This window comes from Lissotriton helveticus, chromosome 3_1 (genome assembly GCF_964261635.1).
Source record: "Lissotriton helveticus chromosome 3_1, aLisHel1.1, whole genome shotgun sequence".
Taxonomy (NCBI): Eukaryota; Metazoa; Chordata; class Amphibia; order Caudata; family Salamandridae; genus Lissotriton; species Lissotriton helveticus.
In genome coordinates, this window is record NC_136061.1 from 1,036,142,720 (window position 1) to 1,036,165,994 (window position 23,275).

Consider the following 23,275-nt stretch of genomic DNA (forward strand, 5'->3'; position numbering starts at 1 on the left):
GGAGGAGGCCCTGTGTACTAAATCCTTTACCGCTTTAGGAGATTTTAATTTCCATTTAGAAGGGGGCTCAGACCCAGACACGTTAGCTTTGCTTGAAGCAATGCAGGGGGCAGGACTGACTCAGATAGTAAGGGGAGCCACACATACAGCAGGGCACACTTTGGACGGCATCTTCACAAACAACTCGGACTTACATTTTACCCATACAGAGTCCATGGCCTGGTCAGATCATTCAGTGGTGCTTTTTAACATCCAAACATCCAAACACCCCAGCTGGCCAGGGCCAAGCAGGATAAGAAGCCATTCAAGCTTTATAGACCCTGGAAAGAGCTTGATGGAAGAGCATTAGAGGATCAGCTTATATCCTCTATGTTTACTCTGCCTGTGGATGTAAATGAAGCTGCAGTGAAATACACAGACTGGATAGATCGAGCATGTACTATTCTAGTGCAGCCTAAACGTTGTCGTCCTACTCGCACAGTACCATCTGCTCCCTGGTTCACCCATGAGTTACGAGACCAGAAGGTGAGCTGTAAAAAACTAGAGCGCGTTTGGCGTACAGATTACCTCCAGGTAGATAAATCAAGCTCAAAGCCAGTCAAAGGATCTATAAAGAAATGATCAGAAAAGCCAAAAGCATATATTTTACTGATCGGATTGAGGGAGCTAAGAACTCTACTAGAGAACTCTTTGACACCATCACCAGTTTGGTCACTCCTAAGTTAGTAACTATCCCTCCAAGTTTGGACCTTTGCGAGACTCTCGCCAAGTTCTTTTTAAATAAAGTGGAACTGATTTTTTCGGCATTGGAACATCAAGTGGGGTTGACTCTTCTTGAAGGGACACACAGGACCACTTTGGCCAATCCACACGAGGCGAAACTCTCGGTGTTTCGTCCGGTGAACTCCGAAGAGATAAAAAAAACTGCTCCAGGCAACTAAATCAGGCTCGCCTCAAGACCCCTGTCCAGCCTCAGTGGCACAGTTGGCAGCCATCCCTATATCATGTACTCTTACAGATCTATTCAATCAGATGCTTGACATTGGAGAATATCCAACATGCTGGAAACGAGTGTCGATTGCCCCATTGCTTAAAAAACCGGCACTCGATATTTCAGATCCCAATAGTTACCGGCCCATAGCTAGGCTACTACTGCCAGCGAAACTTATTGATAAAGTCATGAATGCACAGCTTTGTGCCTTTTTCAGGTCCTCTTAGTGCCTGGACATAGCCCAACATGGGTTTAGGGAGGGCCACAGCACCGAGACTGCCCTGATCAAGTCCACGGAGGAGATTTGGAAGGCGCTGGATGCAGGAGGACGGGCAGCTTTAGTACTCCTCGATCTTTCCGCGGCCTTCGACACGGTCCATCATAGTATTTTGGTGGATCGATTAGAAGGCTGCGGAATCCAGGGGACAGCCCTGAGCATATTGAAATCCTTCCTTGCCGATAGGGTCCAGGTGGTGGCCCTGGGAGATTTTGAATCTAGACCTTTCAAACTCCCAGGGGGGGGGGTCCCACGGGGCTCCTCTCTAAGCCCCACCCTTTTTAACATTTATGTCTCTTCCCTCGCCCCGGTGATTCGGTCATTTGTATTTGAATTAACATCTTACGCAGATGATACACAGATTGTGGTATCTCTGCTGCTGGGGAGAGAAGAAGGAACAGCGGCTAGGTTCCAGGACTGTATGACAGCGGTGAGTTCATGGATGGCAGGGAACTGCCTTAAATTGAACTCCTCTAAAACCGAGGTCCTTCTCTTCGGCGCTGATGTTAGTTTCTGGAGCCCCAGATGGTGGTCCCACGATATGGGAGCCCCACCCATCCCGGCAACGAAGGTAAAGAACTTGGGAGTTCTTATTGACAGCCAATTATCTTTTAAACCCCAAGTCAGTGCATTAAACTCCTCCATCTACTGGATTATGAAAACTATTAGGAAAGTTCTCCCCTTCCTATCAGACAGTAGCAGGAAAACGGTGGTGACAGCACTTGTGCTGTCCCGCCTTGATTACTGCAATAGTCTCTTCCTCCAAGCCCAGCAGGGGCTGCTCAATAAACTACAGATGCTGTAAAATGCGGCTGCACGACTTATTACTGGCCTGCCTAAGTTTGCACCGGTGGCACATGAATTGAGAAAATTGCACTGGCTCCCGGTACGCAAGCAGATAATGTTTAAATCATTGTGTATGGTATACAAGGCAGTGAATGGACTGGGTCCATCCTTTCTTCAACAGCACTTTCAACTGTACACGCCAGCCAGACAGTTAAGGTCGGCCAACCAAGGGCTAGTTAAGACTTTTCGGATCAGGAAAGCACGGTGGGGAGGCTGTAGTTTCATCTCAGGAGCCTCCACCGTTTGGAATACACTACCTCTGGCTTTGAAACAAAGTACTAATCTGATGGACTTTAGCAAAAATATTAAAACCTGGCTCTTTGGACTTTAGAAACCGATGAACATCTTAGGGGAGATATCATATCATTTCAGCGCCAGGACACCATGCGGTAACAGCGCGCTTTATAAATGGTATAAATAAATAAACTGCACGATAACATCTGACTTGCAATGTGAAGAGATTGCTTGCTTTTTCGTAAGTAAAGTCCAAGGGATTTATAACTCATTTGAATCTGATGGGTCTGCTCCGACCCCTCACCAATCCCCAGACTCTCTGGAACCTCCCTACTCTCTTCACTCCCTCACTTCCATCTCACAGGCTAATATGGAACTTCTGGCTGTAAAAGTCAAGTCCGGGTCTCCGGAAGACCCCGTTAAACCTGAAATGTTTAAACTATTTCAGGACTCCATTTTGGCGGAGGGTCGGGAGCTGATTAATAGATCTTTTCAGTCTTCCACCATCCCTAAATCATGGAAACACGCCAAGGTTGTCCCTCTACTAAAAAAGCCCACCTTGGACTCTTCCAGGCCTGAAAGTTTTAGACCTATTTCCCTGCTACCTTATTTGGCCACGGTGGCAGAAACGCACGTAAATGACATCTTGACCAACTACTTGGAGTGTAATGGGATTCAAGATGACTCACAAAACGGATTCTGGCCTAACCACAGCACGGAATCCGCCCTGCTGGCTGTTACTGAACAACTAAGGGCAACACAAGATCTGGGTGGTACGTCGGCTCTAATCCTGCTGGATTTGAGTGCGGCGTTCGACACGGTCTCCCATGGGATTCTACTTAGAAGACTATGGGAGATCGGAGTCCGAGATGGTGCCCTGGATTGGTTCCCGTCTTTTCTATCTGACCATGCTCCACCGTACGCATCCAGCAGGCTTCCGCTGAGTTGCAGTGTTCCGCAGGGGTCGGTGCTCAGCCCTACGTTGTTCAACGTGTACGCCCGCCCTCTGGCAGTGTTCGCCAGAGAACGTAAGATCAAATTAATTTCATACGCGGACAACACGCAGCTTATCTTCTCCTTCTCGAAGGACATTGATACGGACCAAGCCAAATTTCAAGATGATATTCTGGCCATCTCTAGATGGATGACCACGTATTGCCTGCAGTTAAATTCATCAAAAACTGAGGTACTCCTGATTGGCAAGGAAACACACAAGTGGCATGATCACTGGTGGCCCTCCACGTTAGGCCCACCTCCCATCCCTAAGAAGGAAGTAAAAAACTTGGGCGTGATTATGGACGACTCCCTTTCCCTAGAACCCCATGTAAAAAGAGTGGGTGGCGTGTGCTGTGTCGCCTACGGTCGCTCAAACCAATTTTGGGCTTCTTTGAACCACCTGTACACCAGACAATTGTCCAAGCCCTTGTTTTATCGCAGATAGACTATTGCAATGTCTTAATGCTGGGCTCTAATCGAACAGCCATCAACAGACTCCAAAGGGCCCAAAATGCAGCCGCCCGCATTTTGTTCGCCCTACCAAAATACTGTCACACGTCCCATATTCTGCGGCGTCTACACTGGCTTCCGGAAACACAACGTATTCAATTCAAGTCCCTTTTCCTAATTCATAAAATCCTATACCACTACTCTGGCCCTCGAGTTTTACGAGGTCTGTGCTCTTCCTATGTCCCCTCACGTGCCCTCCGCTCAGCGGAACTTCATCTTGCCTGCACCATCCAAAGGAGCAGAGCTGGTGGCCGCTCCTTCAGATATTTGGCTCCGAAACTGTGAAATTCGATCCCCTCGGAGGTGCGTGCTACAAATAACTACCTGTCATTTAGAAAACTTATCAAAACCTGGTTGTTCCCTTCTACCTAGGATCCCTAAGCGGCGTTACACGTTTCCCCCTTGGTTTAGAGTTCACCTTACTTTCAAGTTGTCTGCAAGTGCTGGGACGTCCCTTCACTGGGGTAGCCATGCGCTCTATAAGCACTTTTAACATTAACCCCGTAGTCTTTACTTATCTGATATCACTCTGACAACCATATCGACATGGGACCAGACTAATCTTAGACACCAACTCATGATGTTTCCACCCTCCTTGACCCCACTGTTAGACAACCCAGACTTTGAGCCAGGTTTAGGGGAAACAATTTCAAGCACAGCGACAGTCCCAGTGCCGCTCCATGGGCCATTTTTTCAATGTCCAAGGGGGACTCTCGTTCTCACAAATTAAAGCAGACTATGGCATCTCTGTGACAGAGCCCATGAGATATCTGCAGCACAGACACTGGGTCCTGCAGCCGCATAATAAAGAGGGGGCTAGTCAACACCTCACTACCTACGAGAGATGGCTCTTGTCGAAGTCCTCCGATAAGGGAATAATCTCAGACCTATACAAGCTGCTGAATGCCCAAAACTCACACTCATATCATGCTGGACGTGGTAGATGGGAAAGGGATATTGGGAAACCCCCTTAGCAACAAAGAGTGGGAGGGCATTTGTTACAGGGCACGCTACACTGCCAGCAACATGGCGCTGACGGACACACCCACAAAAGTGACCACTTATTGGTACTACATGCCGGAGCGGGTGCATAAGATTAATCCAACAGCCAGCGCATACTGCTGGAAGAACTGCGGGGAGATAGGTACATTGCTCCACTTACTATGGGACTGACCCCACATTCAAAATTATTGGACACAAATATTGGATGACATTGATAAACATCTCGAGACTCAGCTTCTCCGATTTCCTGCACACATCCTGCTGGGCGTGCCGTACTCACTGGCATATTCACTGAAGTCCAGGAGTCGCCGCTTGATAGGAGTGGCACTGGGTACGGCCATGCAGAAAGTCCTCACGCACTGTGGGACCTCACAACCCCCCTAACATACCGGATGGTTGACACGCCTGTGGCATATCCTGGGCATGGAAAAAATAATTCTTACACTTGCTGGTAAAGGCGCAGATTTTCGAGAAGCATGGCTTCCCTTGCTAGCTCTACTGACGCAGGAATTCCACGAGCTCACATTCCCTAAATATCTATGCGTGCTTCAAGTGCCGGAGGACGGGACACCACCAGTTTGTGGGGGGTGGGTGTGGGTGTAAATTTTTTTTTAAGCACAGGCTCTGCATAACCCATGAAGACATCTTACTGTCCATCGCCAGTGCTTATGCCCTTTGTTTCCTGGCTATTCGTTTGTTCTGTTTTGAATACAGCAATAAAACAGATTTAAACCATAAAGACGGGAACGCGCGAGAGTAAAGATGCTTCTAGCCATGGGCAAAGGGGGGCATGTAGCACTCGTTGCCAGACAGATTAAGGTGCTTCAGGTTAGAAGCCTTCTGCGGAAGCTCTACCAAGTATTCCAAACATAATAACTTGTTATGGCTCAGATCAAGTGAGAAGGGTGTTTTATGGTTTAGGGGTAATAAATGTAATGAAAGTTTATTAGGGTTTTAAGGTGCTACGGGATGGGTGTAGGGTTTTTAGGGTAGTGGCATTGATAAAGGGTTAAGACGAATAATATATATGTATATATATATATATATATATATATATATATATATATATATATATATATATATATATATATATATATACATATATATATACATATATATATATATATATATATATATTTATATTCACTGATAGAACAAAGGTTAAAATGGTTTTATAGTTGGGTCAAAATGTCAGCTTAAATGTAACGTTTTACACTAAAAAAAGCATTCAACAGTTAAAGGTATTTCAAGAAAGTACAACCTGCACCCCTGCCATGCCAGGGTTGTCGTCAATGACGTCAGTTTAGTTATCAGTAATGTTATCAAGAATGTCACAGAACAAGTCATGAATTTTGTAATATGCTAGTTCATAAGCCGTGCACATCGAGGGCGAGAGTGATAGTACCTTGAAATTACTAACTGCTGAATTTAGGTCGTTTTTTTAGGGTTAACTTTAATTCTACGAGTTTTCATGTGGCGCTCAGATTCTTCATTGGGTCGTCCTTGACCATTTCCCACTGCTGCCTCTGCCCCCGCAGCCCCTCCTCCCTCACCGTCCCCGCCTCCCATCTCTACGTCCCTCCCCCCTTCCCTACTTAATGGCGTCCACCGAAGGCAAGCCTGTCTGCGCCCATACGCAACGTGACCAGCACCAGGGACCCTGGATATCCAACCATCCACCGCTACAGCACAGCCGCCCTTAACCACGGAAAACTCAGACTGCCAACAGGCCACGCCAAACACGACCCATGGCTAGTTCTCCTGCCTCCACTGCTATTAGACCTTCATTACCACCCCGGCCACCAACACCACCGACGCCTGTGATCACCCTAAGATGCATCCTCCTCAACGAGCGCTCCATGAACACCGCCATCCCGGACGGATATAAGATCTAGAGGAAGGACCGCCCCAACCGCCCAGGAGGGGGCCTCGCCATCACCCACAAGAACACCCTCTGCCTCTTCACCTACAGCAAAACCTTCTCCTCCGTCGAATACCTGCACTTCCAGATCCAGACCTGCCCCAACTCCACACTCCACGGCACCCTCACCTACAGACCCCCTGTCCCCCTTCGCCACCACCAGCACCAACCTCATCGCACAACACACCATCGCCTCAATGAACTACATACTCATAGGAGACCTGAATTTCCACCTCGACAACCCCAGGAACCCAGACTCCATCACCCTTCGTGACAACCTCGCCAACATCAGACTCAAACAACTCATCACCACACCGACCCACAGGGCTGGACACACCCTTGACCCCCATCTTCGACAGCAGGAAACAGCGTCCACTTCAGCTACACAACGCAACCCCCATGGACGGACCACCACTGCGTTCAATTCCTCGTCGAATTTAAGCGGCGGGGCGGCCCTCGCCATTTGGAGGATGATATCCCTGTCAAGGAAGTTGAATATCCTCCCCAGTATGGGACGCGGGGTGCCGCCTGGCCTCGGAGTGGGGGTGGGGTCAGGCACTCTAAGCCCACTCCTCTGAGAAGGACTGTGAGAGGGACCGAGGCTGTAGGGGATTCTGAATTAAGTCCTCGACAAAAAGATCAGTGGCTCGCCCCTCTGCCCTCTCTGGAACCCCCAAAATTTGCACGTTGTTTCTGCGTGCGCATCCCTCAAAATCCTCCAGTCTCGCCTCAATGTCTGATGCTTGGGCCTCTAGACGCTGAACCAATGATTCAAGGATATTAGTGGAGGTTTGGAGCGTGCTGACTGAATCTTTGTCGCCTTGACCCTGTCGCCCATGTTGCGGAGGTTGGCGCGTTTAAGGGTGACTTCAGTCGTCACTGTATCAATCTTTTGCTCCAGCACCAATCGAACTCCCTGAATGGCCTCCATGAAGTCCACTAGTGTTGGGCCCCCTCCAGCCATTTGTTGCGTCGCTTCAAGCTCATTGCACTTCTCGTCCGCAGCGTCGGGCTTAGAGTGGGCAAACTTTGCGAGTTTCAGTAGGTGGGTCTGCCTGGAACCTTTAGCGGTGGCCATTGCGGCAGACCAACTGTCAAAGCAGTACAGTAGATATGGGGGGTACTGGGGCGCAGACGCAGGAGACGAAATGCGTACAGTAATGAGGAGGAAGTTCAGACACTCGCTCTCCACCACTAAGCACAAGCGGAGCTCCACCCCAGTAAGGGCCTCAGGGAACAGACTACTCACCTTCAACACTGCTGTGTAGTTGCGATTCTGGGCTATAATAGAGTAGAGCTTGGTCAGCGTCTAGACCAACGCTGTGCCCACCGGTTGTCGTGAGGAGAGGGGGCCCCTTTGGCTACAGTCCCGCAGCATGCAACCCCCACGAATCACAGCAACGAGGTCGCGCCTGTTCCTATTGTCCACCATGGGGGAGGGGCACAGTGTGAGAACGCAATGCCAGGCCGTCGAAATGAAGAAGGGCTGAGTACCTCTTTACCTTTTTTCCGGATTTCACCTACAAGGTACAACAGAAACGCAGATCCTTCCTGGAGGTAAAGCGAACTCTCCGAGATCACAACCTGAAATATGCAATGCTCTTTCCGGCCAAGCTGAGGGTGCAAGCAGAGGGGAAATTGTGGTTCTTCCAGACTCCGTGGGAAACCTGGGACTTGCTGGAAGATTGGTGATCTTCCGGTACTAAGAGACATTCCTCTCCCAGTCGGAAGCTGAGGCACAACAACCATCCGAAATGCCGACCGAGGCGAAGGTGACTGATCATAGGTGGGATTCACCCCACGGCTGTGGCCGAACCGGCCTCTTCCGAGCAGCGAGAGCCCCCGCTGTGCAGCAGACTATGGATATCGACCTGCCCCATACGGGCAGGGTTGACTATGCTTTGAGACACAATGACTGTTGTTTGTACCTTTCTTACACATAGAGTATCTTTACACCACAATTAACTACTGTCCGGGGTTAGACTGCTGATGGAGGTTATTGGAGTACCATGTTAGGTTTGGCTTTCTCGTTCTGGGCTTGCTAGATCATGGGCTCACATAGTAGTTGCTTTGGGGAAACAAGGTCATACACTTGAGTGGTCTCGGATGTGTAGCGTTCCCCTTCTCATAGTATATTTGTTCTGGTTATACAGATGCTCTGCAAAATTGGGGGGTGGGCAGTCCAAGTCCACGTCGCAGGGATGCGGGGTTACCAGGATGAGTTAATGGGTTTTGTTGCAGTTCTCACATGTATGTTCAGTGCAGTCTAGTAGATGTTGCTTCCTTCAATGCACCTTGGGTCGTCAGTAATGTGCTTAATTGTTGTTTACATATTATATACCAATTGCAGCACGCACTATCACATATAGGGGGAGGTAAGATGGACCATCACTATTGTCTCTTTGTTGTCCTCCACGAGGGAGGGTTCCTTGCCCCATGTGTACATGAGCATTGATCAGGGAGCAGCTCGACCTCTGGGCCGCCTTAAATTACTCTCCTGGAATGTGAACGGCTTGGGTGATTGTATTAAGCGGGGACTAGTATTGCAATATCTGAAGCGAGACGCCCCAGATCTTGTCCTACTTCAAGAAACCCATATCCAGGGAACCTCCTCCTGCGCACTCAACAGATGGGGACGTAAGCTGGTGGCTCACGCGGGCTATGCTAAGGGGTCCAGAGGGGTTGGTATCTTGGTACGTTACTCTCTCCCCTTTCAAATAAAAAGGGTTACTCGGGACCCACTAGGTAGGTTTGTCACAGCCTTGGGGCATTGGGAGGATAGGCCCCATAATGTGACCTCCCTTTCGATCCCCCCAGACTCCACTCTCCTGCTCTAACTGATCTGGGGTCGCATATGTTGAGCCTGCCTGAGAGTGATGTATTGGTGGGAGGAGATTGCAATGCAGCTCTTAACGGGGATCTAGACCAACTGCCCCCCAAAAGAGTGGAACCACCCAGGAAATTATTAGCAGACTTCCTTGAGGCACTGGGCTTGATAGACATATTTAGAATCTGTAACCCCACTGCCAAACAATACTCTTTCCTTTCGGGTGTGCATGGGAGTCTGTCCCGCACAGATTATCTCTTCTGCAAAGCCTCCCAACTCCCCATGTTCGGCGAGACCTCCTTCCTTCCCATGGGTATCTCAAACCATTCCCGGCTCCTGACGTGCTATGGGGGAGTTCAGGTCCCCACTCATCACAAGATGGTTCTTAATCCCTGGTACCTGAGAGTACCGATGATAAGAAACAAACTGGCGGAGGCTACCCAAAATTACTTCGGCGAAAATTAACGGTTCGGTTGACTCAGACATGACGTTATGGGAGTCTTACAAGACGATGATCCGGGGTGGCTGCGGTTGCAGGTCACAGAAAGGAGAAACTGAAGCAACTGGAGGAGATGGAGAAAGAGGTGGCCCTTCTCAAAGGTAATTTGGTGGCATCAGGCACACCAGATACCACACACAAACTAACTATAAAAAAAAGGAATACAGGGACATCGCAGAAGAGAGGGCGAGGGCCCAATATCGACAACATCTGGGTGAAGATATAAGCGACAAGGCCAGCAAATTATTAGCATGGCTAGACAAGAGGGAGTTGGTCAATAGGCAGATGGCTCAGATCACGACCGGTAAGGCACGAAATCACAGCATGAAACTGGAATAGCTGGGGCATTCGCCGATCATTTAGAGCGGGTTTACACCACCACCACACAGACATCCACCCAAGTGGAGGTGGCGGAACTGCTAGCCACATGCCTCTGCCCATTTTGGATTCCCAAGATGTTAAAGATCTTGACGCAGCCTTCACAGTCGAAGAAGTATTTAAGGCGATTGGCGCCTTTCAGTCCGGCAAGGCCATGGGTCCTAGTGGCCTTCCAATTCAACGTTATAAATCCAACGACTCGACGATTGCCCTATTCCTTGTGTGGATGTATGAGGAGGGCGCGGATCTGGATGTCTTGCCCGAGACGCAGTGACTTGCTAATATTGTAGTCATTCATAAAAAGGGTAAATCCACTGAGCGCTGCAGCTCTTACAGACCTATTTCCCTCTTAGATCCGGCAGTCAAAATATTAGCCAAAATTCTGGCTCGTCGCCTCTCGCCGTATCTTCACAAATTGATACATCCTGACAAATCCGGTTTTATGCCTGCTAGGAACACCGCGCTGAATTTCCATCGCCTCTATGGTGTCCTGGGTAGGACCTCCACTATTCAGGAGGACTCCATTATTATGTCACATGACATAATTAAATGACCTTTCTTGTTTGCCACACCTGAAAGATAGGGGTTCGGTTGTCAGTTTGTGTCCTGGGTGCGTCTTCTCTACTCGAGGCCCCCAAGCCCAGATTACGGTGAATGAAGGTCGTTCAGCAACGTTTGCATTGACGAAGGGTACGCGTCAGGGTTGCCCTCTTTCGCCTCTGCTCTTCACCTTGTCCCTTGAGCCTTTGGCTATCGGGATAAGAGCGGACCCCCTTCTTAGGGGCCTCAATTGGTCGAAGGATTGGATGGATAAAATTTCCCTCTACACCGACGATATATTGCTCCATTTGGCCAGACCCCGTTTTTCCATCCACTAGGTGTTGCACATCTTTACTCCTTTCCAAAAGTATTCCGGTTACACTATTAATTGGGATAAATCCCTAATTTACGTTTTGAGCCGGGACCGCCCAATTTTGCCAGCAGGGTGCGAAGCCAAACTAGTTACAGACGGCTTTCAGTGCTTGGGAATGTATATCTCGCTTGATTCCTCAGTTTTCCACGATTGCAATCTGATGCCCCCCTGCGCCGCCTTCACGCCGATGTGCAACACTGGAAAACGCTTCCCCTTACGCCGTGAGGTAGAGCGGCCCTTTATTAGATGATGGCGCTTCCGCGTTTTCTATATGCCCTACTGAAACGCCCCATTTGGTTCCACCTCATTATTTTCAATCTATCGACTCTGGAGGTTCGTGCCCTGCTCTGGATCCAGGGTACTCCCCGTATCACCCTCACTGACCTGTCCCCGAGGATGTGGTCACACCGGTACCTACATACACCAATGGTGGGATTGCCAGATCCTCCAGAAGTATTGGGGAAAGGTTATATCTGTTATGTCCCAGATAAGTAAAACACCTATAGAGGTCTCCCCCCGGCTCTGCCTTCTAAATATCTGGGAAGCCACAGACTTGTCACGAACTGAGAAGTTGTGGGTCACGCTGGGCTGCATGGTGGCATAGCATAACATAGCCAGAACATGGAAGGGAGGCGTCAAGCCACGACACTCTGACTGGGAGTCGGATATGGATTGGTGTACGCAGGCAGAGAGGGTTATTTACGAGGGATGGAGATGCCTGCATAAATGGACAAATATCTGGGGCCCTTGGAATGAGAGTAGATGCCTGCTATGTACCTCTTTTAGTGATCCTCCCCCATTGGGAGTTGACTTTGAGGACCTTTAATGCTTTGAATACCATGGGGAAAATGCTACATGTTCATTGCTAAGTAGACCCTGTGCTTCGATTTGTCTTTACTGTACTGTATACTGTGACATCCGGGACATTTTGATGATTGCACTGCACTTGTTTTGGTTGTAATTATGTTGAATTTCTCAATAAAAAAGATGTTTTTTTTAAATAGAGAGACCTAGTTAGGTTCAGATTTTACACATAAAACTACAGAAATTGCACAGTTAAAATTAAAATTACCTGAAGAAACTTTAACTCATGGCCTAGGGTACCTATAACTCTAGCCCTCGCTATGTGCTGCTAATCACCCCACATACTACATCAGCCATGACATCTATGAAACATTATTGGTAATATTACTGCAAAATTTGCAAAAACATGGATGAGAAAAATGTTCCTGGCGGGGGCACAAGTTTCTTGAGATAACTATAACTAGTTATCATTCTGGCGGATTGTTGGCTATGCTTCTTTCCATCAAGGCACCCATCTGATATAAGGAGATCAGGAAGTCACTGTATTTTTAGATCCTGGGCGTGCCCGTTGCCAATAAGGTTTGCTTATCCCCTATAACTCCCCCATTAGATCTTTTCTGGAAAAATGGCAGCTTCTGATGGTGCTATGGCTGCATCAAGGAGTATGGTGTTTGAAGTCACTGCTCCTTGTTATTATCAGCAACAAAGTTGTCAATACATCACAAATGTAAACAAAACAAAGCTCCAGATTATATCCAACGGCACAGATACCAGAAGAAATATGCAAGTGGAAACAGAACTTTGAGACCAGACAAGCAGATACCTATGGTGATAAAACATGTTTCACACCTATACTCCCAAAACCAGTGGTGACCAGCATGTACATGCCAGACTATGAAGCTGAAACAGAATGTCTACAAGATTCCGATTTAGAGTCACTATATCTAAAGTGATCTTCTTTGAATCTCTGAAAAATCTGTCACACTTCAGCCCTAGTTTGATCACTCTTTTGTATACTCCGTCTATTTTTTACCACGAATAGAAATGACAAAAACGTTTATGAAGTCCTTTATAACTAATTAGTTAAACCTTCTATTGGATACTCGGTGAAACTTCCTGGATAACTTGTGTCGGTAATGAAGCTGGATATATTTTCTTTGAACCAAATAGTGGTGTCAACGTTTTAGTTTAGGCCTGTGACCTAATATGAACATTAAGTGATGCTACCTTTTAAAAGAATGAAGCGATACCAAAGGGAATGATGGACGGAGCGCTTGAGCAAATCAAACACTCACTCGCAGTCAAACGATCTGGGTTTAATCCATCATCATTCTTTAGCTCACTCCACTACCCCAGTTCAGACATGGCCATATGCAAATCAGTCTGACCCTGTGCCTCATGGGAACAGTCCAGCCAGAACTGCCAAGCCATGCCTTCCCTGGACCGGAAACAAGCATCCTGGGACCGCTTTTGGGTTCATAACCCTCATCTGCCAGGCTATCTTGAATCCAGTGGCAGAGCAAGCAAGGGACCCACGTCTGGGCGTACCCTGCCAACTTAGGGCGAACAAACGATACCAAAGAGGATGATGGACGGAGCAGTTGAGAAAATCACTCACTCACCCCCCAGTCAAATGATCTGGGTTTAATCCTTCATTATTCTTTAGCTCACTCCACCACCCCAGTTCAGACATGGCCATATGCAAATCAGTCTGACCCTGTGCCTCATGGGAACAGTCCAGCCCGAACTGCCAAACCTTGCCTTCCCTGGACCGGAAACAAGCATCCTCGGACCGGTTTCGGGTTCATAACCCTCATCAGCCAGGCATTCTTGGGCAGTTCGGGCTGGACTGTTCCCATGGGGCAGAGGGTCAAGACTGATTTGCATATGGCTAGGTTCAAACTGGAATGGCATGGTGAGGAAAAAAACGATGGATTTAGGCCCAGATCTCTGCACTGGTATGAATGTATGACATTGTTCTGCATTATGTCCATCAATTGTTGTTTTTACCTTTTAAAAGAATGTCAGCGTCCACTCTAAGTTTCAGTGATTGGTCGAGAAACTATACATGCTCTTATTTTTTGGGGCTTCCAGGTCTGTGTGGCGTGCAAATCTAGTGACAGGGAAAGTACAATTTTCTCTTTTCATTATCAATATAAGCCAATCAAAACCTAATTCTTGCTCCACTGTATAAACCGATTAATGAGTGGAAGATACATGCCCAAGCAGCAGATTAAACAAACATTCAGCATACGTCGAGCCCCAAAAACATACGATTAGATATATAACCTCAAACGCTAGGGCATTAAGAAAAAGTAAGAATTGGAGAAATGATTTGAAGGCCTATCATTTAACCAACGAATCCGGACCACTGCACGATCCTCTCAACATCAAACAATGGCGTGTCCAAACAGTGTACACTTGCAGGGGTGGGGTGCTACCCCCCTTATCTATTTAACTTAACTTACATGTGGGAACACTTGGTATAATGAGCCAGACCAAGACCAAAGACTGACTTCACTTAGCATGAAAGCAAGTTCAAATTGTGGAATAAGGGAAACAGAATGCAAGAGGTTCACAGTTCAACTGGATGTGAAATCTGACCAACGTTAGGTAGATGTATTTATTTTTTATTTATTAAATTAAGGAGAACACTTGTCACCAGGCCTTCAACGCATGCAACTTGGATTTTTCCAAAAGCCAAGTTCAAATCTTTGAGATTGTGTGTAACAGTAAGTGATAAAGTTCTACCCATTAAAGTCTAAAGTACTGTTACCAAGTACTGCTGTCTCCTGCACATTAAAACGCCACAATAACTTACCTAATTTCAGCTTCACTGCATCATTTGCATGGCATTTAAATTCTGCCAACGTCTTCTCCATATCATTGAGTCCTAGGGAGTAAATAGTAAACAGAAAGTTCAATTGTAAAATACTTTAACTCAATACTTACGTTTTTCAACAACATACTGCTTTACACCATTTAAACACACAGCATTGAAGGTTAGTAATATGGATTGTAATTTATAGTGGAACATTGATGGGAAAATTAACAGCTGTATTGTTTACTTTCAAACGAGTTTAACCCGTTGGCTGCTGCAGTCGGCCAACGGTCGTCACGAACACTACCTCGCGAGCACTACCTCGGTAGTGCTGCGCACGTCCGTTGGCCGACGCGGCCCCACCCGTTTCTTTGAACGTTCAGCACTGGTGCAGAACATTCGAAGCAGCCAACGGGTTAAAATGGAATTACTGTCAAGGGCTGGCTAATGAACACAAGGAAAGCACCAACTGCATTAAAACAATAACATTTCTAACAAAGGATAAGACATGGGGCTCAACCTTGTCGCAAGAGTTTTAAGTTTGTAACTAATGTTTGCATGGGAATGAGGAACTAGTCGCTCTTTAACGCTTTTTGGTTTGAATAGAAACAAGGTTCAGCTGTCTCAAGAGTTACACCATACATACGTAGAAACGCTAATAGGCCTGCCCTCTTCAGTCATTTGTCACTTTATAATTCACTTTTTGATCAACCACATTACAGCCACTGTTTTTTATAACTATTATTCCTGAAGTGTGGAGTATTATTACTATTGAATCAAGCTGGCACATTTGTACATGAAGTGATCAGTCCAAATACGGAGGCGGCAATCTTTACTTCGACAGTACCCAAAATGGAGCCTGCTGGGGTGACGGGAGCTTACAGTTCTACCACCACCTCTGCTGAGGCAGGTGCATGCAGCACATTGGCAAGCTCTGTAGATGCCACCTTTGGTGAGCGAGGAGTAGCACATACAAAAAAAAAAAAAAGACAAAGAGCGTGATGCGCTGGGTGAATTTAAAAAATACGATTTTACAGCTAGGGATGCTGTCCCAACGCTTTTAACTTCAAGGTAAATAGATTTTGCTTTATAATGATTCTTTTCTGCAGTTTTCAAAGTTTGATAGGAAAAGCAGTTTTAGTTTGTTATTTAATTATGCCTAGACACTTTTTTTTAATGTCTCTAGCTTTCTAGTCTATATACATACAAATATATATATAATTATTTTTTATACTGAAAAAAAAAAATCGAAGGTTAAAGTGACGTTCTAGTTTGGTGACCTGTTCCATGACAACATTTATGACAACACTGATGAGATCTCAAATGACATAATTAAAAGAGTGTGTTAGTTTATTTCACAGTTTACATAGTGGTGGGTAACTACCATATTATTTTTCTACCTAATATTGTACAACCTGTGTCCGGCTAATGGATGTAAATGTTTACAAAACCTAATGCGTTGTATGTCTCTAGAGGTATCAAACATGTTGTACATTTTTATACAGAAGAGTAACTGTGCAAATGACAGTTAAAGAATTGTGTTCAAGCATACGCCACACACATTTCTGGCTCTGGAGAAAATGTTTCCAATAGAGAAAAGATTGAACATACTACAGCCTTGTTATTAGAATACTCTCTCCCCGAGCCTCTTTAAGCCCAGGGGAACACATCTCCCGGGGCCATCTCTCTTAAAAGGGGAGGTGGAACCATGTGGCCCCCCTCGCCGAGCCTTATTAGCCCCCAGGGACCCCATCACACAGGTCTGCATTACATTATAAAGGAGAAGGAGGCCCCATGACCCCACCCTAAGCCTTATTATGCCCCAGGTATACCAACCCCCCAGAGCATAATAATTAACAGGGAGGGGGTCCACATACACCCCCACCCTTCCCCGGCCTCATAGGCCCTAGGGACTCCATGACGCTTTTATTTTAACGGAGGGGTGTGGGAGCCCCCAAGCCTATTACAGCCCCATGGACCCCATCTCCCAGGAACTAATTTTAATATAGGCGGGTGTCCCGGTGGCCACCTGGGGCACCCACAAACACAAAGGCCCAGCCGCATGATATGGGAGCCAGTATTGCTCTCGTCCGGAGGAAGCCGCTATTTACGCTGCTCCCTTCGGGCGCGGGCAATGTGTGTTCAGTTTTCCTGCCAGCATCAGTGTGGCCAGGGAAACAAAATACAAGTTTACTCTGAGCCGTCTGGAGCATTTTTAAAGCTCCTGCAGGGTGGGATAAGACTTTGTGTTTGCTCCAGTTTGGCAGGAGAAATTGAAAATGCACCCACCATGCAGGAGAAAACCCAAGTTTCCCTACCTGTGCAGGAAGGGAAACTACCAAGTTCCAGGGTGGGCTCCCCTAGACACAGTATGTGAGCCAGCCCCAGGGGAAATTACTGTACAAACCAGTCACTTCCAGGGGCGTAGAGCCTCCTGGCACAATACCCAGGAGCCCACCCAGTCCTGTTTACTGCCATAACACATGGTGGTGGCTTTGTCCGCAAGCACCTACACCAGTCTTCCTCTGATGGTGGGCAGGAAGGCCTTCAACGTCAAGGGAATCTCCCACTCTAACTAATCTATATGGAATTATGCTTTCACTGAAGACTCTAGGCCTCTGCTCTGCGCCTTCCCAGGTAGGCTCCCCAACTCACAAGCGATGAATCCGTTAACACTGCCCAATGTGGGTGGAGTATGAGAGGAGTCTGCCACTTATCTCCATTAAAATCCAGCAGCCTCCACTGCAGATATTTTGCAGTCCCACTGAAACCTGGATACAATTTGACATGTCTCACTGGTGTAGTGACCTCTGAACCTCCATACCCACTGCAGAGCCTGCATGCACCACCAAGCATGTGTCACCAGAAAGATGCAGGAGGCCAGCAATCCCAGCCGCCTTAGTCATCTGCACTGAGACCCAGAAAAGACTCCGAAACATCGAGATTGTAGACTAAACATCCTGGAGACTCTGCCCAAGGGGAAAGGCACAAAATTGTACAGTATCCAGAATGGCTCCAATGAAAAGGAGCACATATGAAGCAGTCAGGTGTGACTTTGGCATATTAACAGTAAACACCATCTATGTAAAAAGAATCACAGTCGTCTGGAGGTGGTTGACGACTGCATGGGGGCAAACAAGCCTCGAACAGCCAGTATTCGAGGAAGGGGAAAGACTGGTACGCCCGTCATATGGCAGTGTGCTGGGAACTCCACCATTACTTTCTGTAAACACCAAAAGGGGCACTGATAAGGCAAGATAGGAGCACTGCAAACTGAAAATGCTCCTGGGCCTACTGTGTACCTGCAGGACAAGGAAGTGGAATTAAGTGTCATGCATGTCAAACACTACCATCCAGTCTCCGCAGTCTAGGGCACAGAGGACCTAAGCTAGTGTGAGCATCTTCAATTTGTCATTTGCAGGAAGACATTGAGAGGGTGAAGAACTAAAATAGGACGAAGGCCTCAGTCCTTAGTCAGAAAAAAGCATCAAGAGTAACAAACAGTTCCTACTTTCGAATGTGGAACCCTCTCTAAAGCCCCTGAGAAAAAATGGGCCTGCACTTCCTGCTGTAAATGGACATTTGGTCGTCCTTCAGCAGCATGGATGGTGTTGAAAAATGCAGCGGGAAGAAAGAAATTGGAGGACCCATTTGTCTGACGTGATGGCTTGCCACCGTAAGAGGAAATACCAAATCCTGACCCCAAATGGGTGGCTGTGTGCCGTGAAGGACACATTAAAGAGGTCTTGCAGCAGCTGAAGAGCGTGGGGGGATGGGGGAAACTCTGCTGCCACTGGTCTCCAATGCCCAGGGTGTCGCCTTTTTGAACAACAGCATCTGCCACAAAAGGGCTGGGAGTCGATTGGGCTGGCTGAGAGATCGGTTGTTGGCAGTATTGGAAACACCTACCGTAGCCTCGAATGAGACAAATTTGTTAATGCAACTGGCCTGGACATAGCGGACATGCCCAAAGAATGTGCTATGCCCCGCTTTCCTTAAAATGTCCCAGGTCAGAGTTGTTTTTCTTGCAAAAAAGGCAAGAGCCATCGAATGGCATATCCATTAGAGATTACTGGAAATCCTGAGAAAAGCCTGTGGACCTCACCTAGGCGTGGAGCACAGGCACTACACTTGTGCCCACTGCCCAACCCAAGCAGTCAGTGGTGTCCAAGCCAGAGGGGATCACACATTTTGCTGCATCGCAGCCATACTGGAAAGCTTGGATCAGGATTGCCCAAAGGATGTCTGGAGATCCTGGCGAACCTTGGGTCACTTTGTTCAAAAAGTCAAAGTCAAAAAGATTTTATTTGTTTTGGGCCTCAACTGAGGACCACAAACTTAAAAAACAATTTACATAAGGATAAATCAACAGAAATTAGTATAGTGTTAAAAAGGACTTTAGAAATTTATAAAAATTATAACTGACCCATTCACTGGGTGGATGTTTGCCCACTAGTAACACATTTTTTACTGTAGTAATTTTACATTTTCGATATATCGGGTCAAGATATCTTGCCCGAGCTAAGACTATATTTGGATGGGGACAAACAAATAAAATATGCTCAATGTCCTGATCACCTCCTTGACAGAGTTTACATATTGGGGAACCTGCTAGTGACCATCTAGAGGTAAAGGTAGACACAGGTAAGATACCTAAGCGCAACATTGTTATAGCCCTTCTTGCACCATGCGTGAGGCAAAACCCTAAATATGGCTGTATTTGCTTATATTCCAATGTCTCAGTATAGAGTTTGTATGTAGATAACTTACTACAATATGCAAGATCAAGATCAAAGCTCAGTCTTGGTGTGAAGCATTTCAAAAAGAGTTTCAGTTGTGAATTTGACCAGGTCAGCAAAATGTCTTTAGTAAGATTAGCAATTTCAAATGCCGCTGACATATTCCTGGAAAAATGGAGTTTTAATGCCACGGATTCAAATATCTCAGTCTTTAACAAGAATCGCAATGTTCCTTCCTTTGCGTGCAGAATATTATAAGCCCATCTGATAACGTTGGCGACAGCTATAGCATAGGAGCTTGTTATTGAGAATTCCAGTCTTAGAGCTTGAACAGGTGTTGATTTAGAAACCTTTAAGATTTTTTTCAAAATTTTCCCTTCGGTTATGTCCATATAGGACCATTGCTTTGTTGGTATGTGCTCGGTAGCATAAGATAAAACCGGGGGAATTTTTGCTCTATACACTTTTAGCAATGAAGAGAAGTGTCTGTTTCCTGTGGCAGAGTACAATCTAGAGAGAGCCCCGGCATGTAATTCTGATTTTCTCTTCAAGTTATTTATCTGTTTTGTATTTTGCAAGTTCTTTGAGAAAATCCTGCCGAGGTAAGTATATTCTTCTACTTCCTCTACTCTGATCCCATCAAGATTCCAACAGTATTTTACACTTTGTTTCCTACCAGAAAAAGCTACCACTTTGGTTTTTGTTAAGTTAGGAATTAAAAAATGATCCTTTGAATAGTCATTTAAGGAGTCCAATAACTTTTGCAAACCAAAAGGTGTAAGGTCCAGCATTACAATGTCATCTGCGTATAGCAGAGCGTGAATGCTATGTGAAGCAATCTTTGGAGGCAAACTAGAGCATTGTTGCAGATGGTACGGTAAATCACTCAGATATAGTGAAAATAATATTGGTGCTAAAAGGCACCCTTGTTTGAGGCCATTAGAAGTTTTGATCGGTTTAGTTAGTCCTTTTTCACTACCTATTTGCACCTGGGACCAAGTGTTAGTATGGAGTTTAATTATGATCTGCAGTAGATTTTCAGAAATTCCCAGTCTCCTTAATTTTTTCCACAGTGTAGGTCTGTCTACGCGATCAAACGCTGTAGAATAGTCAATAAACGCAGCGTACACTGGTTGAGATTTCTGTACGATGTATTTGTCTAAAATAGTCTGGAGAATTGATATGTTATCAGTAACTGAATGATTAGGTCGAAAGCCTGCTTGGTACTTAGGTATTAGACCCTGCGAGAAGGCCCAGTCTTTTAGTCTATCCAAGACCTCTGCAGCGAAGATTTTTCCTGTTGCGTCCATCAACGCTATTTGGCGATAGTTTCCAGCGATATTTTTACTCCCTTTTTTGTATATTGGAATTATAATACTCCCCTGCCACGACTTTGGTAGTCTCCCAGAACTGAAAATATAATTAAAAAGCGGTAATAACATCTGACTCCATTCTTTAGGATATGACTGCAGAACCTTAATGGGTATTTGATCTGGACCCGACGCTGCGGTACTTCTTGCTTTTCTAATGTGCATTTCTATTGAAAATGCTGTAGTTTTTACTATCGGAATTGATTTATTTTCCAAAGTAATATCAGTATCTTTTCTGTCTGATTCAATTACATTTTCTTTATATAGGTCAGTTAGATAAATTTCCCATTCCTGCGGTGGAACTGGTATAGCATGCAGTTTCTTTTTTGTTCCAGTCATTTTGGCAATCAGAGACCAGTATTTTCTTTGATTATATTTTTTAGCCGCTACTTGGATATCCACCCAATTTTTATCCTGCAACATTCTTTTTTGGCTGTTCTTCTCTCTTCTTAATTGATTTTTTAATTTATTTATTTCTTGTTGAGTTACAGGTGAAAAATTCAGGTATTGCCCTCGAATAAGTTTATTGAGCTTCCTCCTGGTTGTATTTTTGTTGGACATCTTGTAGTTTCTCTTTTTATCTTGTTTTATCCTATCTAAGAGGGCTCTCTTAAGATTAATAATAATACATTCAAAGTTTGCTATTTGGTCGTTAGAATGTATACTAGTTAAAAGTTGATTATGTGAGATCATTTCAGTAATATGGTCTAAGGTCGCCGAGTTCCAAAAGATCCGTCTTTGATTGTTGTTAATTTCAATATTGCTTTTATGGAACATGATTCGGTTCGACGAGGAGGGCTTTACCGACCAACCAGTATTTAAATGTAAAAGAGCATGGTCGCTATCATCTGTAAAGTTAATACTCAAATTTGTAACTGTCTCCACTAGCTCCATACCACATATTATGTAGTCAATAATTGTTAGAGTTCCTTTCCCTCGTCTTGTGAAAGACGCCGGTATATCTCCATCCACATTGCCATTCAGAATTGTCCCATTTAGATTTGGCAAACATGCTAGTAACAATTTTCCTCTTTTATCAGAAGCTTTCCCTTTAGGGAATATTGGGATAGATAGTTCCAGCGATTCTTCTTCATATAGTTTTGCCCATTTTCCGATCTCGGCATTAGAGATTTTCCCATTCAGGTCACCCATAATTAAATATGACATGTTTGCTCGATCTTCGATTATCTGTGCAATTGCATCCAACGTTTCCACGAAAGTGACGTCCTGGTTGGTGCCTGGAGGGACGTACATATTAAAGAGTAGAAAGGCCTTTTTTTTGGTCAAAGTTGTGAATCTTCAGCGAAACCTTAATACATTGGAAGTTATCAGATTTGGACTCAACAACTTCTTGGAACCATGAGTGCTCCTCACTCAACAAAATTGCCAATCCGCCCTTTGCGTGGCCTCGGTTTGTAGCTTTAGCCGGAATCTCGTAGACATAGTAGCCCATCTGGTTGAAGGATTTTATTGCCCATGTTTCCTGTATAGCTAAAATATCAGGATAATTTTCGAGTGCTTCATTCATTTTATTGTTTGTTTTTCCGGCTATGTTCCATGAAGTGATCTTTAAACCATTGTTAAACAGTAAATTGTTGTTGGTGGACTAATTTATTGCTGTTTATGGTCTCCGAGACCCAAGCCCAAGACTTTGTTGTTTTTTTGACCTCTTTTACTTCTTGGTCTTGGCTCCAAACTTTCCTTTCACCTTTATTTACCTGAATTTTCAAAATGTCCTTCCTTGGACATGTTAATCCTGAATCATCTTGATTAAAGTTATTGGAATACCAATTCTCAATTGGGGTATTGAAGTTAGTTCCTTGGAGGCCAGAAATCTTGTTCTTAATTTTAATTTCCTTAGGTAGAAATCTTTCGATGACATCATAACCGCATTTGTGTAATGTTTCTTTTTCCTTTATGATGATCCCAGGAAGAACTGATGACCAAAATACTACTTCCGCTATTTTACGATTTTCTTTTATGGGGAAGGTCACCAAATCTATTTCTTTGCTAGTTATAGTTTGTAAAGGATGTATTTGCTGTAGCAAATTAATTATCCTTCCTCGATTTAATGGTAAATTATCTGTAGGAAAGAGTTCTTCAAACTGTAAACGGTTAGTCAAAATTTGTTCACCGCCTAAAGGCAT

General features: G+C 45.5%; 1 protein-coding gene across 3 annotated transcripts in view; it reads right to left on the bottom strand.

Annotated features, from left to right (window-relative positions):
• The window catches only part of HAT1 (histone acetyltransferase 1), a 326,654-nt gene that overhangs the window by 241,797 nt on the left and 61,582 nt on the right, over positions 1 to 23,275 (bottom strand). For all 3 annotated transcript variants that reach the window (XM_078681568.1, XM_078681567.1, XM_078681566.1), the window contains exon 2: positions 15,020 to 15,091. In XM_078681568.1, the coding sequence (XP_078537694.1) occupies positions 15,020 to 15,080 (61 nt within the window). In that variant the 5' untranslated portion in view covers positions 15,081 to 15,091. The remainder of the gene's footprint in view (positions 1 to 15,019; positions 15,092 to 23,275) is intronic.